At 43.1% G+C, this 17,661-nt stretch overlaps 1 protein-coding gene across 1 annotated transcript in view; it reads right to left on the reverse strand.

Annotated features, from left to right (window-relative positions):
- The window catches only part of LOC121292298, a 44,679-nt gene that overhangs the window by 16,968 nt on the left and 10,050 nt on the right, over window positions 1-17,661 (reverse strand). The window contains exons 4-5 of the mRNA XM_041214147.1: window positions 15,987-16,098; window positions 8,932-9,091 (exon numbers count right to left, since the gene is read on the reverse strand). Coding sequence (XP_041070081.1) covers window positions 8,932-9,091; window positions 15,987-16,098 — 272 coding nt within the window. The remainder of the gene's footprint in view (window positions 1-8,931; window positions 9,092-15,986; window positions 16,099-17,661) is intronic.

Here is a 17,661-nt window from a genome sequence, read left to right on the forward strand (position 1 = left end):
GGGCCAAGCAAGCAACACATAAGCATGAATAAAGAATGTACAAAATACAATAATTAAAAGGTATTTATATCAGACAGTAATCGTATGACCACGTAATTCCTTTAAAATAAAATATGCAGTACAAATGTTTTAGGAGAGTAAGGAAATAAGAGAAGTGCATCTGCATTAGAATTCTTGCTTTAAGGCATCAAGAGCAAGTGAGGAATTCATTTAGCACTAAGGTTAAAAATGTGTAGAATTGCCTGATTTCTGAAGAGGATACTTTCAACAACAGCCTGATCAAGGTTAAACACACAAATATATTTAGATATGAACCTTCTTAATTCACATATGCTTAAAGATTTTTTATGTAAGATGGGTACATTCCACGTTTTGCTTAACCTCAATATCCATAGCTTCTGCTGGGCTATGGGGCCATGAATAAAGTCATTTAAAGAGCCTGACAAAGGTTGGTAAGGGTTAGTGTAAAGTGTGTGAAGCAACAGAGAGAAAGATATCAAAAGGGCGAGATGGTAACACAAGGCTGAAAGATGAAGAACAAAGAGATCATCTAAAAACTTGAGCTCAATGATTGTTACGTGTGATTGTCTACAGCAAAAAATTGCAGTGCATTTCAGGGCGCTAACTGTTAATGTTGGAATCCTGTTACAAACTAAAGCATGCACTTCATTGTAAGTGAGAGCAGCTGTTACTAATTGGGGAAAGATATACTTAAGAATAATTGCCTAATAAGAACTGGATTACACCAGGGAAAAGGGGGTGGGGGAGAAAGAGAGGAAGGGGAGTCTGTGACTATGCTCTGTGATTTTGCGACTAAACCTGTTAAGGAAAAGACTGGCTCCAGATTTGTTCTTTACTCAAAGTATGAACAGTGACTTGACTTTAACACTAACTTCAAGTATGCTCCTTTAACTCTAAACTTGGAAGTGTTTGACTCCCGCATCCAGAAACCTCATTTCTGGTACATAAACCAAGACTACAGCATCTGTCTATCGCCATATCTCAAACTAGTGAAAGCAGGGCAAAGAAAACTAAACTATACAGACCAGATGACCACAATTTCAATTCACAATTTGTGTCAAGTTAACTTTCAGCAAAAATGGTGATGCAATTGGCCAGCATTCCTTGGCACAAAGAAAATAGAGTCAATTAGAACAGCAGTAATGATCATTTCCTGCTACAAGTGTGCATGAACGTAAAACTAGGGCAGACACAGGGCATTACAGCATAGCCTAACTTGTTGGGAGTGCTTGCCAACACTCATGGTTTGGACTTACATGAAGAATGACCAGTTGGGCAAAGAGCCAGAGGGAAACCAGCATCAGTGGAAACACCGGTAGATAAGGTGGTTAAGAAGGCATATGGGATATTTGCCTTTATTAGCCGAGGCATAGAATTTAAGAGCAGGGAGGTTATGCTGGAATTCTATAAAAGGCTAGTTAGGCCACAGCAAGGCGTGCAATTCTGGAATCTGCATTGTAGGAAGGATGTGATTGCGCTGGAGAGAGTGCAGAGGAGATTTACCAGGATGTTGCCTGGGTTAGAGTGTTTGTTATGAGGAGAGATTGGAAAAATTGGAGTTATTTTTCCTGGAGCAGAGAAGATTGAGGGAGGAGCATGACTGAGGTGTATAAAATTATGAGGGGCATAGATAGGGTAGACAGGAAGGAACTTTTCCCTTTGGTGGAGGGATCAATAACCAGGGAGCATAGATTTAAGGTAAGGGGCAGGAGGTTTAGAGGGGATGTGAGGAAGAATTTTTTCACCCAGAGGGTGGTGGAAATCTGGAACTCACTGCCTGAAAGGGTGGTAGAGGCAGAAACCCTCATAGCATTTAATAAGTATTTGGATGTGCACTTGCGATGCCATTGCATACAAGACTATGACAAGACTACGGGCCTAGTGCTGGAAAATAGGATTAGAATAGTTAGGTACTTGTTTGACCTGCGCAGACTCGATGGGCCGAAGGGCCTTTTTCTGTGCTGTGGACCTCTATGACCTCAATGATCAAGACCTTTAGGAGAAAAAAAATTGTCCTTTTCCAAAAAAAAAAGGTAATTTATTTGTAATACATTTTAATCTGTTTAGCGAAGGCCTGCAGATCTTTTAGTTGATATTGGGAAATCTATTGATGCCACATTGTGAGTTTAAAAAGAGTAAGCTAAACTGGAATCTCTACTTTTTTAACAAAGATGAATTCCTTCAGTTTATGGGCTTCACAGTTAGGAGGGCAGAGGGATGTGTTCCTGAATGAGGATGTAATAAGTGTTATTGGCCAGCATTTTGGGAGATACTCAGCAATCTGTCATTTTCTCTTCTCCTTATACAAGAATGTGACTTCTGCTCAACCATTCCGACATGAGGTCATGTAGTTAATTGAGACAGGAAATCAAAGCTAGTTCCTCCTGCTCTTTTAAGATGTCATTCATAAAATAACATTTTCATGGGCTCTCATATTATTGTGGATAACAGTATTTTCAACAGCCAGAAGTTCATAGTCTTGCTGTTAGGTGATCTTAGGTAGCGTGGTATAATATTTATGGCTCTGGTTTAACCTCTAATCAGCGATGCTGGATGAGGAGGTAAGGAGAGGGAGGGTCCATGTGTCAAGATCTAAACTAAGTTAAGGACCACATCAGAAATGTTAGAATCATAGAATGGTTACAGCACAGGAGGTCGTCATTTGGCCCAGTACGTCAGTGCCAAATCTAAGAGCAATTCACTTCCCTGCCTTTTCCCCATTGCCCTGAAAATTATTCCTCTTCAGATAATGATCCTGTTGTATTTTGAAAGCCCATCACAGAATTGTTACAATGCAGGATGCCATTTGGCCTGTGACTGCACTGGCTCTCCGAATGAACATTATGACTCAGCGCCTTTCTCCTGCCTTCCCCCCATAACCCTGCACATGGTTTCTATTCAGATAATCATCTCATGCCTTCTTGAATGCCATGATCGAACCTGCCTCCGCCACAGTTCCAGGCAACATATTTCAGACCCGAACCACTCGCTGTGTGCAAATGTTTTTTTCTCACAACCGCATTTGCTCCTTTTGCAAATCACACTAAATCTGTGCCCTCTCGTTTGTGATCCTTTTATGAGTGGAAAGTTTCTCCCTATCTAGTCTGTCCATCCCCTCATGATTTTGAACTCTTCTATCAAATCTCCTATTAGCCTTCTCCTCTCCAAGGAGGACAGTCCCAATTTCTCCAATCTATTTTCATAACTGAAGTTTCTCATCCCATTTTGGCACTATTTTTTGTAAACGTCTTCTGCACTCTCTCCAATCTGTTCACATCCCTCCCAAAGTTTGGTAACCAGAACTGTACACAATACTCCAACTGAGGTCTAACTCATGTCCTATACAAGTTCAGCATAATCTCCTTATACTCTATGCCTCTATTAAAATCTAGGGTACCGTATGCTTTATTAACTGCTCTTGCCACCTGCCCTGCCACCTTGAATGACTTATGCATATATACATCCAGGTCCCTCGGCTCCTGCATAGCCTTTAGAGTTGTACCCCTAATTTTATATTGTCCTTCCATGTTCTTCCTACCAAAATGAATCACCTAAAAATTCTCTGCATTGAACTTCATCTGCCGCCTATCAGCCCACTCCCTCAACTTGTCTATGTCCTTTTGAAGTTCTACACTGTCGTCCTCACAGTTTACAATGCTTCCAATTTTGCATCATCTGCAAACTTTAAAATTGCCCCCTGCACACCAAGATCTAGATCATTAATATATATCAGGAAAAGCAAGGGTCCCAATACTGATCTCTGGGGAACTCCACTACAAACCTTCCACCAACCAAAAACATATCCATTAACCATTACTTGGTGTTTCTCAGCCAATTTTAAATCCAGGTTGATACTGTCCCTTTTATTCCATGAGCTATAACTTTTCCCTTTAGAAATCCATGCTGGCTCTTCCTAATCAACCCACATTTTTCCATGTGACTAGCAGTTCTATCCCAAACAACTGTTTTGAAAAGCTTCCCCACCAAAGTTAAACTGTCTGGTCTGTAATTGCTGGGTTCATCCTTACCACCTTTTTTGAACAAGGGCATAATGTTTGCAATTCTCCAGACCTCTGGTACCTCCCCAGAGTCTTGGGAAGATTGAAAGATACTGGCCACTGTAATTTTCACTCTCACTTCCTTCAATATCCTTGGATGCATCTCATCAGGTCCCAGTGCCTTGTCAATTTTAAGTACTGACAGTTTATCCAATACCTTCTCCTTACCAATTTTGAACCCTCCTAGTGACAGTTTCCTCCTCTGTCACCATAGCCTGGGTAGCATCTGCTTCCTTGGTAAAGACAAGTGCAAAGTATTCAACACCTCAGCCATATCCCCTGCCTCCATGTGTAAATCCCCCTTTTGGTCCCTCATTGACCCTACTCCCCCTTTTACCACCCTTTTACTATTAATGTGCTTATAGAAGACTCTGGGATCCCCCTTTATGTTGGTTGCCAGTCTTTTCTCATAATCCTTCTTTGCTTCTTCACCTCTCCTCTGAACCTTCTTTATTCAGCTTGGTTCTCAATTGTATTTCCTACCTGACACCTCTCATAAGCACACTTTTTCTTCTTTTTCTTAATTTTTATCTCCTTTTTCATCCAGGAAGGCCTGGATTTGTTTACCCTACCTTTCTGTTTTGAGGGAATATACCTTGCCCGTGCCTGAATCATTTCTTCTTTGAAGGTAGCCTATTGTTCAAATACAGATTTTCCCACCCATCTATGGTTCCAGTCTATCCAGCCCAGCTCCGTTCTTGCTCCATTGAAGTCGGCTCTCCCCCAGTTAATTATTCTTACTCTGGATTGCCCATTGTCCTTTTCTATCATCATCCTAAACTTTACGGTACAATGATCACTGTCTCCTAAATGTTCCCCTGCTGACTCTTGATATACTTGGTCCACCTCATTTCCAAGCCGCCTTTCTTGTTGTAACTAGATACATACTGCCGTAGAAAATTCTCTTGAATACACCCTAGGAGCTCTTACCCCACTTTACCCCTTTAAATTACCAGTCTATATTTAAATAATTGTCACCCATTATACCGACACACTAATGTTTGCACCTCTCTAATTTCCCTGCAGACATGTTCCTCTATATCCTTCTTACTAGTTGGTGACCTATAGACTACACTGAGGAATGTGATTGCATCCTTTTTGTTCCTTAGCTCTGGCCAAACTGATTCTGTCCTTGAACCCTCTGGGAAATCCTCTTCTTAAGCACTGCAATGCTCTCCTTAACCAATAAAGCCAGCCCTCCTCCTTTTCTTCCTGCCCTATCTTTTTTGAATACCTTGTACCCAGGAATATCTAATGGCCAGTCCTGTCCTTCCTTGAGCCAAGTCTGTTATCACCACAATATCATAATTCCACATAGCAATCTGCGCCTGTAACTCACTTGTCTTATTTACTATACTCCATGCATTCACATGCATGCAGTATAACCCTGATTTATACTTCACTTCTCTCTCCCTTATTCTGACTCTTCCCATTAACTTACTATTCTCTATTTTAGTGCCATCTGTCTCTCCCAGTATTTTGCAGACCTTCGTTTTACTCTAATATTCTCTCCTGGTTCCCACACCCCTACCAAGTTAATTTAAAGCACCCCAATAGCACTAGCAAAACACCCCACAAGGAACTCAGTCCCAGCTCTGTTCAGGTGCCATCTTCTCCAGATGGAGTCCCAGGAATCTAAAGCCCTCCCTCCTGCGCCATCTTTCCAGCCACGCACTTATCTGCCTTTCCCCCTTATTTCTGTACTCACTTGCACGTGGCACTGGGAGTAATCCACAGATTGTTACTTTAGAGGTCCTGCTTGCTAATTTTCTACCTAGCTCCCTAAATTCTGGTCTGCAGGGCCACATCCCTCTTCCTGCCCAAGTCATTGGTACCAACGTGGATCACGACCTCTGTTCTCCCACCCCCAAAAGAAAGTCCTGCAGCCAGTTGGTGACATACCTGACCCTGGCACCATGGATGCAACATACCATCATGGAATCACGTTTACAGTTGCAGAAACGCCTGTCTGCTCTCCTAACAAATCCCCTATCTCTATGGCTCTTCCTTTCTTTTTCCTCCCCATCCATACACCTGTCTTGTGGTGCCACAAACTTGGCTCTGACTGCACTCCTCTGAGGAACCAGAAACAGAAAACTGATTAGCGAGCAGGACCCCAGACGACTCTTACACTACCTGCTTCTTGGGCTTCCTTGGTGACACCCATTCCCTTTCTGCCTCCATGCTCCTACCCTGTGGTGTGACCACCTCACTGAACATGCTATCCATGTAGCTCTCAGCCTTGTGGATGTGCCATAGTGACTCCAGCTACCGCTAGAGCTCCGGAACCCAGAGCTCAAGTTTCTGCAGCTGGCAACACTTGCCATCATCTAGGTTACCAGTAGTGTCTACGACTTCCCACATATTACAGGACTCACATTCCACACAACTGAGGTACCCTCCAATGCCTTAACTTTACTTCCCTTACGTTGTTATATAAGTAAACCAAAGAAAATAAAGTTAATGTTACTGGCCCTGACTTCGCCTTATTCCTAGTGTTGCTTACTTAAATCCAAGCAAAAATAATACTTTTCTAATTTACAGCTATTTAAAAGACACTCCCTAACAGCAGTTTCTTACCAACCAATGAACTTAACGGCTTTCCTGTGATGTCACTGTTCGTTTTTTTCACCCCCAAACTCCACTTGGAAGGTGAGGCTTACACCCAAGTCCATTTCTACTCAGCTGCTCCAGTTCCTGACTTAAGAATTATTCTTGTGTAGCAGCACCAGTTTCCCCCATGCACCAAATTCCCCTGTGAGCCTAATTCCCTACTCACTCCGGCGTAGTTGCCTGTCTCCTCGTGTGCCCCTGACCTCAAAAAGCCACAACTGAATCTGCCCCCGAACTCTCAAGCAGTGCACTCCTCATGATTTGGCGCATCTTTATCAAATTTCCTCTCAACCAAATCTTCTCCAAGGAGAGGATCCTCAGCTTCTTCAATTTATCCACATAACTGGAACCATTCTCGTGAATCTTAGCTGCACCCACTCTAAAGCCTTCACATCCTTCCTAAAGTGTGGTGCCCAGAACTGGATGCAATACTGCAGTTGAGGCCAAACCAGTGTTTTACACAAGTTTATCACAACTTCCTTGCAATTGTATTTCATGTTCCCATTCATAAAGCTCAAGATTCCCTATGCTTTTTTAACCATGCTCTCAATTTGCCCTGCAATGATTTGTATCCATAAAACCCAGAGATCCCCCTTCTGCTCCTGCAACACCTTTAGAATTGTATCCTTAATTTTTACATTGCCTCACCCTGTTCTTTCCAACAAAATGAATTACTTCACACTTGAGCAATTCACAATGAGTAAGTGGTTTCCCATTGCCCTCTTCATGGATTTTATCTGCAGAATATTGTCTCATGGGCAGTAATAAGGCTGAAGAGCCCCAACTACCCGTATAATGACAGAATGCCACCATAAAATGCTGAAAACAAATACCCACAATGTGAATCAATCCAATAATCAGAGCCGACCTAAACTCAATTTGCCAGGGGTGCTTGGAGTGGGGTCTAAACCCAACCCTTCCTACTCAGGAAAATGAATTGTACGACGAAGCCAGTGGTCAAATCAGCCAGAAAGAGAGTACCCCGCCAGCTGCCAACTTAGTATTTGAGACTATATTCTAGTCTATTTACTGGGGATTTGAACCCCTCAACTTTTGGCTCAGAAGTGAGAATACTAACACTAAAATCAAAGGCTCATTTCCAAGGAGGCATATGGATGAGTTAAAACAAAAGTTTGGGCTCCCATTTCTTGTAACTAGTGACTTTTGTTGCAAAACACATGTCTGTCAAACGTACATCTGCACCTTCAGGTGAAGGCAAGATCAGGGTCAGCTGCAGTATTCCTCCAACTCATCTCTCGGTAAACTGCCAACACTCACTGTCTATGCTCACAGACAAAGTAAGATTGGCATACATTGAAGTGTACTGTTACGATCCCCATAAATCCAATACCATTTAAAAAGAAATTCAAATTTCCAGTTTATAGCTGGAAAGGACAAAAGCTGGACATGACAAAATTTCACATTTTAAAACTTTTGCTGTAACAAGTGACTAAAAAAACTACTGACTAAACCTCATTTTCTCTCTGTAGGCAACTTATACTTTTAAAGGTGTACTGTTTGAACTGTTCTGAAAAAGTGTCATATTGAACTCGAAACTTTAACTCGGTTTCTCTCTCCACAGATGCTGCCAGAACTGCTAAGTTTTTCCAGCACTTTGTTTGTATTTCAGATCCCCAGGAACTGTAGCATTTTGCTTTTGTTTAAGATGCCTTTGAAAGCTGCTTGATTAGCTGAATAGCTGTGACAATACTGTTGGCCAGCATAGAGCACCCTCTAGTGACTTGAATGAATAAAATACCACATTACCATAGCTGTATTTTAGTGCAATATACTCAATAGAATAATAGGCACTGTTACACAGGCATATAAGTAACTGCACTACAAAACACAAACTTTTAAAAGAGCTGTATAAAATTCAGTAAACGTGGAGCTGGGCATGAATTAGTGCTGGAAAATGCTTTAAAAAGAATTGAATCAAAATGAATTCCCTGCAGTTAGTGAAAGAGTAATTCTGCATGCATAATTACACTTTTCTTCCCCAATCTTCACTTTTCCCTTTTGGATTTAGGATATCTAGAAGGAAACAGGTGGAAGTAAAAAATTGCCATTGCAAGCAAATGGAGACCATTGGAATAGCAGCATCCATCTCATTTATAAAGTCACCAGTTTATAAGACTTCATTTAACTTGCCAAGTTGAAAACTCAGACTTGTATACTCAGTGTATGCAAAGAACATGTAATTTACACTACTCATCTTAGATTATAGGATGAACTTTACCTTTTGTTTAAAGCCACTTTACTTGGCTTTGAAGTTGCCTCAAACGTGACAGCACTAGACACTTTCTGTGAAAAATTAAATGCCTGAGGCAAATCTTTATCAAATTCTGGGAGCTTTAGGTTCACAGGGTGATTTCTCAATGAAGGCTGCAAGATTTTACCTACATTGGGAAAGAAATGGTGTATTAGATAAACATGAAAATCACTGTTATTGGTATGTGCTAGCAATGTGACAAACGAATCAATTAAACCACTTATCCATCACCCGAGCTTACTGACCAACATCGACTTCTGGTCCACCAGCGCCTCATGTTCAAACTCTCCATGGTTTTGCACCTCCCCATCTCCGACTTCCTCTAACCCTAAAACCAGCTGAAAAGTTTTCCTTTGTTCAGCCACTGGCAGTCATGTCTTCATTTGCCTAGGTTCCAGGCTTGGCAACTCACTTACTAAGCCTCTCCTCCTTTAAGGCATACCTTAGTACCTACATTTTTTGACCAAGTGTTCCGCCATCCCAGCTTATATTTCCTTTTTTGATTCCATGTCACTTTATGTCCAAGTGCACTGCGGAATGTTTTCGTACATTAAAAAGGACGGGACAGATCGAGTTGCATATAAACAAAATGTAGAAATGTGCTTAATGTAACACAACATCCATCTGGTGTTCCATGCTCAATCAAAACATCTCACTGTCTTTGCCTTATAAACTTCTTATATACTGAATCAGGTGATGGGTAAAATGGCTTCTGCCTCAATCCTTTGTTTTATCAAGATGACCTCAAAGCTCATGACTATAGCAAATCACAGAACTCAAAAGGAAACAGTGCACAAAGCATTTCTCCAAACATTCCCCTTTTCACAAAAAGGTAAAAAAAACAAGTCTAGGCAACGTCATTTGCAGTTACAACTTATCCATATATACATGGTTTGTAAAGAAGGTCATACATGCATGAAAAAAACTATTTCTAATCTGTTCTGGGATGTCATGCAGCACGAGTGGTTCTTTAGCTTGATATCCATTACAAGCACTACATTGGCTGGTGCAGTCCTTGATCTCATTACTCACGATTGGCTCATAAAGCACTTCTCTTACCCTCCTCAGGGTCAATACCTTGATGGCTTGTATGGATATGCTTCAGCATCTCTTTCCTCATCCCCTTAGGGTTGACGACTAGTTCCCTGGTACAAGATGCCACCTTGAGCAATCACTTTATCCTTGTATGCCCAGTACTCTCTTATAGCCACACGTGTGTCCTTGATGGTTTCCGGCTATCCTTTCATCACTACTTCCTGTAGCACGAGGAGAGTTGTATCTTGTTGCACAGTTTGCATGATCTGAGCAAGACACTTGCTTGTTATATTCAATGTCTCTGCTGGGTGCCAGAGCACATCATGCTATTGCTTCTCATTAAATATGGAAGATTCCACACTCTGTACTAGCATCAACTTCCTTCAAACAGAAGGAGTGAGTACAGCTCTTGACAGCATGCTGCCAATGTACATCCGCTTCCCGTGCTTGTACTTCACTTCCAAATAATATTTCTGCACACGAATTAACATCCTTTGCAGGAGTTTGAGCAGAAAGAAGTGGTTTGAGAAAGATGCCTTGAAGTGGCTTTGTCTCTCCCAAACAGGTACTGATTAAAATGCTCACAAGCAAAGACAATAACCAGGCACTCTTTCCTGATCTGTGCGTAGGGTCAGTTTACATTAAACACAGGGTGAAAACATTCTGGATGAAAATGCAACTGGTTGTCCTTGCTGCATGAGGCTTGCTTCAAGCCAATATAGCTGGCATCACACTGCAGAGTGATCCCATCATTGAAATCATAGCATTTCAGTGCTGGCATTGTTGTCACTAGTTGTTTGATGGAAGTGAAAGCTGCCTTTTGTTCTGTGCCCCAAGACCACTGAACATTCCTTGCAGTGAACTTGCGCAGAGGTTCACACTGATGCCAAATTGGGGAAGAATTTGGCTAAGTTATTCAAAAATCCTACAAACCATTGAACTACCTTCACATCTCTTAGTTGCTGCATCTCTGCTACAGCTTGTACCTCATCAGGATAAAGGTGAAGTCCTTTCGCTGTCATCACATGACCTGTGTATCTGACTTCAGTAATCTTCAGGTTCATCTGATGAGTTCTCTCTAGCAGTCTTACTATATTTTCTGATCATGGTCTGCGATGTCTTCCTCCATGGTATCTCCACATTCACAGTCCAGCAGATGAACCACGATGGCTTCCACTTCTGGAAGATTATTGACTATCTCATTCTGTCTGCATTGATACTGTTCCTGAGCAGTAGAAATGCCAAATGGCACACGTACTATCTGTACCTCCCAAATAGCATCCATAATGTAGTCAGAAAACTGTTTTCACCCAACTTTACTTGTAGTATCCATCCTTCACATCTAGGGTGCAAAAGACCTTTGCGATGGCAAGTTGCAGCAAAATTTCTTCAATAGTTGGCAGAGGTAGTGAGAGCTCTTCAAAACTTTGAGGTCCTTTGGATCTATGCACACTCTCAGCTTTCCAGGATTTTTCACTGCTACCATGTTGTTAATCTAGTCTGTAGCAGTTGTCGCTTTCTTGATTACGCCCATCTTTTCAAACTCCTCTACCTTGTCTTTCATGTTGGACTTGAAGGCAGCTGGAACTCTCCTCCTTGGAAAATGCTGGGTTGGTCTCACACTCATCTACTTCAAGATTATATTCACCAGAAAGGCCTTCAAGACCTGTGAAAACATCTTTGTAATTTGACAGGATCTGTTCAGAAGTTAATGGTGCTATGCAAAACACTGCAAATCTCTTCTGGTACATGGAGGTCTACCATTCCAAACTTTTGACTTGTTTCAGCCGAGATGAGGGAACTTTGCTTTGTGTCTACTATTTGGAACAGCAATTGTTTTCTTCCCATTGCATTGGGCTCAGCTTAGTTTGTCCTTTTGGGGTGAGCATTGTTCCATCATATAGCCTCAGCTTTACTTTCAACAGCATCATTTTTGGGTCACCATCTTCAGTGACTTCATGTAGGTCTGCGAAATCCGATGTTGCATGTCACACCAGTGTCTATCGGACAATTCACCTTAACTTGATGCTGTTCTTCTGCAGTCATTGTTTTCCACAGTCACAAACCATTTTTTAAACTTGAGACTTGACAGTGCCAACCTGTTCTTGGGTATCGAGTGATTCATCAGAATAGTCACCTGACATCTCCAGCAACTTTTGTTTTAGGCTTGCTTTTCTTCTTTCCAGCAAAACATTTGCATGCAAAGTGAATCAACTTCTTGCAGTTAGACCATTGCTTTCCCACACTGGACAACCTTCCTTTTCTTGTGTGGTGTCATCCACAATATTTACATCCAGTACTCTGGTTTTGATCTTTCTGCTGCCTCTTTTGTAAATAGCTCTTCCTTTTCTCCATTGTTGTGTGCTTGGAAGGCCTGAACTGCCCCTCAGGATAGTGTAAAGCTTCGTTGTTTCTCCCATCAATACTCTTCACCTTATGATTAACCACTTCAGAGCTTCTCCCCATGTCAAAGCTCTTTTGAGAACAAGTTTTCCTTTTCTCAGCAGGATCTCTTGTTCCTACGAGAATCCTACCTCTGACCAGATCATCCTTCAGTTGCTCACACTCAGGATTCAGCTAGACATCTCAGTAGTCACATACTGATCAATATTCTAACCCTCTTCTTGAGCACTGGTATTGAACATGTAGCGTTCTTAAATAACATTAGTAGAGGGTTCAAAGAGGGTCTTCAAGGGCTCCAAAATCTCAAGACTGGCTTTTCTGCTCCTCAGCAAAGGTCCCCTGCACTGATAACAGAGTAGCTACTCTTACTTGTTCAGATTTCTTGTTTAACTCTGAGGCAATTTCATAGTTCTGCCATTGAGGTGGAAGAATTTCCAATACATTCTCAAATCTGCCCTCATCTCCATAGAAGCCAGTACTAGAATATTCAAAGCCATACTGACTTACCCAGCAGTCGATGTCCGGTACAAAGTTGCAGACTGAAGTTTTAATTATTCTCCACTGTTTCATAGAGCGACTGACTATCCTACAACTATCAAAATCCACTCAATTTTAGCTGCACATACCTGACAGCATGTTTCATGTGGCGGGCAAAATGGCTTCTGCCTCAATCCTTTGTTTTAATCAAAGATTACTTCAGAGGGCTGGCAGCATCGGCGGAGAAGAAAAGAGTTGACGTTTCGAGTCCTCATGACCCTTCGACAGAACTGGAGTTCGAGTCCAAGAAAGAGTTGAAATATAAGCTGGTTTAAGGTGTGTGGTTTGGGTGGGTGGGTGGGTGGGTGTGTGGGGGGGGGGGGGGTGGGGGGGAAGAAGAGAGAGAGAGAGAGAGAGAGAGAAGTGGAGGGGGTTGGTGTGGTTGTAGGGACAAACAAGCAGTGATAGAAGCAGATCATCAAAAGATGTCACCAACAATAGAACAAAAGAACACACAGGTGTTAAAGTTGGTGATATTATCTAAACAAATGTGCTAATTAAGAATGGATGGTAAGGCACTCAAGGTATAGCTCTAGTGGGGGTGGGGAGAGCATAAAAGATTTAAAAATAATGGAAATAGGTGGGAAAAGAAAAATCTATATAATTTATTGGAAAAAAAACAAAAGGAAGGGGGAAACAGAAAGGGGGTGGGGATGGAGCTCAAGACCTAAAGTTGTTGAATTCAATATTCAGTCCGGAAGGCTGTAAAGTGCCTAGTCGGAAGATGAGGTGCTGTTCCTCCAGTTTATGTTGGGCTTCACTGGAACAATGCAGCAAGCCAAGGACAGACATGTGGGCAAGAGAGCAGGGTGGTGTGTTAAAATGGCAAGCGACAGGGAGGTTTGGGTCATTCTTGTGGACAGACCGCATGTTCTGCAAAGTGGTCGCCCAGTTTACGTTTGGTTTCTCCAATGTAGAGGAGACCACATTGGCAGCAACGAATGCAGTAGACTAAGTTGGGGGAAATGCAAGTGAAATGCTGCTTCACTTGAAAGGAGTGTTTGAGCCCTTGGACGGTGAGGAGAGAGGAAGTGAAGGGGCAGGTGTTGCATCTTTTGCGTGGGCATGGGGAGGTGCCATAGGAGGAGGTTGAGGAGTAGGGGGTGATGGAGGAGTGGACCAGGGTGTCCCGGAGGGAACGATCCTTACGGAATGCTGACAGGGGGGGTGAAGGCAAGATGTGTTTGGTGGTGGCATCATGCTGGAGTTGGCAGAAATGGCGGAGGATGATCCTTTGAATGCGGAGGCTGGTGGGGTGATAAGTGAGGACAAGGGGGACCCTATCATGTTTCTGGGAGGGAGGAGAAGGCGTGAGGGCGGATGCGCGGGAGATGGGCCAGACATGGTTGAGGGCCCTGTCAACGACTGTGGGTGGAAAACCTCGGTTAAGGAAGAAGGAGGACATCTCAGACGAACTGTTTTTGAAGGTAGCATCATCGGAACAGATGTGACGGAGGTGAAGGAACTGAGAGAATGGGATGGAGTCCTTACAGGAAGCGGGGTGTGAGGAGCTGTAGTCGAGGTAGCTGTGGGAGTCGGTGGGTTTGTATTGGATATTGGTGGACAGTCTATCACCAGAGATTTAGACAGAGAGGTCAAGGAAGGGAAGGGAAGTGTCAGAGATGGACCACGTGAAAATGATGGAGGGGTGGAGATTGGAAGCAAAATTAATAAATTTTTCCAAGTCCCGACGAGAGCATGAAGCAGCCTCAACCATGTCCGGCCCATCTCCCGCGCATCCGCCCTCACGCCTTCTCCTCCCTCCCAGAAACATGATAGGGTCCCCCTTGTCCTCACTTATCACCCCACCAGCCTCCGCATTCAAAGGATCATCCTCCGCCATTTCCGCCAACTCCAGCATGATGCCACCACCAAACACATCTTGCCTTCACCCCCCCTATCGGCATTCCATAGGGATCGTTCCCTCCGGGACACCCTGGTCCACTCCTCCATCACCCCCTACTCCTCAACCCCCTCCTATGGCACCACCCCATGCCCACGCAAAAGATGCAACACCTGCCCCTTCACTTCCTCTCTCCTCACCGTCCAAGGGCCCAAACACTCCTTTCAAGTGAAGCAGCATTTCACTTGCATTTCCCCCAACTTAGTCTACTGCATTCGTTGCTCCCAATGCGGTCTCCTCTACACTGGAGAGACCAAACGTAAACTGGGCGACCGCTTTGCAGAACACCTGCGGTCTGTCCGCAAGAATGACCCAAACCTCCCTGTCGCTTGCCATTTTAACACACTACCCTGCTCTCTTGCCCACATGTCTGTCCTTGGCTTGCTGCATTGTTCCAGTGAAGCCCAACGCAAACTGGAGGAACAACACCTCATCTTCCGACTAGGCACTTTACAGCCTTCCGGACTGAATATTGAATTCAACAACTTTAGGTCTTGAGCTCCCTCCTCCAACCCCACCCCCTTTCTGTTTCCCCCTTCCTTTTGTTTTTTTTTTCCAATAAATTATATAGATTTTTCTTTTCCCACCTATTTCCATTATTTTTAAATCTTTTATGCTCTCCCCACCCCCACTAGAGCTATACCTTGAGTGCCTTACCATCCATTCTTAATTAGCACATTTGTTTAGATAATATCACCAACTTTAACACCTATGTGTTCTTTTGTTGGTGACATCTTTTGATGATCTGCTTCTATCACTGCTTGTTTGTCCCTACAACCACACCAACCCCCTCCACTTCTCTCTCTCTCTCTCTCTCTTCTTCCCCCCCACCCCCCCCACACACCCACCCACCCACCCACCCAAACCACACACCTTAAACCAGCTTATATTTCAACTCTTTCTTGGACTCGAACTCAAGTTCTGTCGAAGGGTCATGAGGACTCGAAATGTCAACTCTTTTCTTCTCCACCGATGCTGCCAGACCTGCTGAGTTTCTCCAGGTAATTCTGTTTTTGTTTTGGATTTCCAGCATCCGCAGTTTTTTTGTTTTTATTACTTCAGAGGTCATGACTATGGCAAGCCACAGAACTCAAAAAGCAACAGTGCACAAAACCATTTCTCCAAATATATACACTGAGTTTACCTGTTCTGAACATCTTGGCAATCGGGGCTTCCAATGGAGGCACTGCAGTATGTGCACGCCATGGTTGGTAAATAGGTAATCTGGACCGCTGCATCTCTTCAGGCAGACAATACTGTAGAAATATAAGATAGTGAGGGAGGAGGACAGATAGAACAAAGGCCCAAACAATTTTGTTGTATATACATTTCCAATTTTAAACCTGATCTGCTTCCACATTGCGGGGCACAGGTTGCACCACTTCACTAGCTGATTTACATTTTCCATGGCTGAGGAGAGGTCAGCTGCAGCCCCACATTCGAGAAGCCATGTTTGCAGGGAATACAGGTGACAGATGGTGCTACAAGACAATTTATTTTATTCCCACACACGCTGCAGACAGGATATCTGAACTAGCTCAGAAATTTTATTAATCCAAAATCCACACAGAATGCCAACCACAAAACTTTGCACCACTGATCCTGCCTGTTAAGCACTCCTTCCCCCAGACATATAATCATGTGCTGCAGGAGCAGAACCCATAATGGGGTATGATTTCCGCTGTCCTCCAGTAACTTGCTCAAGCAACACTCCACATGCAAGCATTAAGAGTGAACCTTGACATAGGGATCACCGTGCAATTCAGTTCCATAATCGGCAACTGAATATGAGGAGGAGTGAGAAATGTGGTCCCTCCCTCTATGTGAAGTCAATTTTAGTACCCCAACTCACCAGCTAACACACTGCATGTATTGAATCTGGGACATGTGTGAATGAATAACAGCACCACACTTGGCAGTATTGCCTGGACCAGAGCTTCCCTAAAAATGAACCACACAAATATAAGTGCACAAATTCAATGAAACCTGTGGCATGGTGCCATTCTGACCTACTCACTCAATTTGAACTTCTTTCAAGCCCCATCAATTTAGGTGCATGCACAGATATACAAGTGGTAAGATTTTCTGAATGGTTTATCTAAAAACTGTGAAAAACAAACTGTAAATAATACAACTCTAGGTCTATTCCTAAAGAAGCACGTTTTTAAAACTTCCCACCTCCTGAGACATCTATTACAACAGAATTGCCTGATCCAGCTTCCTGTCAGGTTTCCAATCTTAACTATAAACTCCACCACCCATATTCAAAGCCACCTCCTTGACCTTGCCATCTCACATATTCTCACTGGTCCCTTTATATCAATCGCAGATAAGGCTATCAGTGATCACTTGTATTACTCTCCATCCACATTCCCCTTTTCATGCCCCAACCCTAACTCCATTAATATCCCTGCTGGAATTTAAAAAAAAAATCACCCAATTTATTTAACTGCGCATTGAAAATTATTGAACTATTTCGCCTTTGGCCCTCTATTCGCCATAACGTCGCTGCAGTGACTGCTTCACTCAACTGCACCCTAAAACTCCACATTTGATGTCCTCACCCCCAATGAAGCCATTACTCTCTCTCACCCTGGCTCTTCCCCTAGCAAGTCCAAGGCAGCCCTGAAAGGATGTGGTGGACAAGATGATCATCTTGGAATGCAAAGATAAACCAAAGATAAACTCTGCTGCAAACCATCTTAAACCTGTTTGCCCTCCACCAATAAGTGTGAGAAGCTTATGGACTTCTTTGTTGCTAAGTTCGAGACCAGACAATCAGCTGCCTCTGTGGCATTCCTCCCTTTTATTAGACCAAA

This window comes from Carcharodon carcharias, chromosome 20 (assembly GCF_017639515.1).
Source record: "Carcharodon carcharias isolate sCarCar2 chromosome 20, sCarCar2.pri, whole genome shotgun sequence".
Lineage (NCBI taxonomy): Eukaryota > Metazoa > Chordata > Chondrichthyes > Lamniformes > Lamnidae > Carcharodon > Carcharodon carcharias.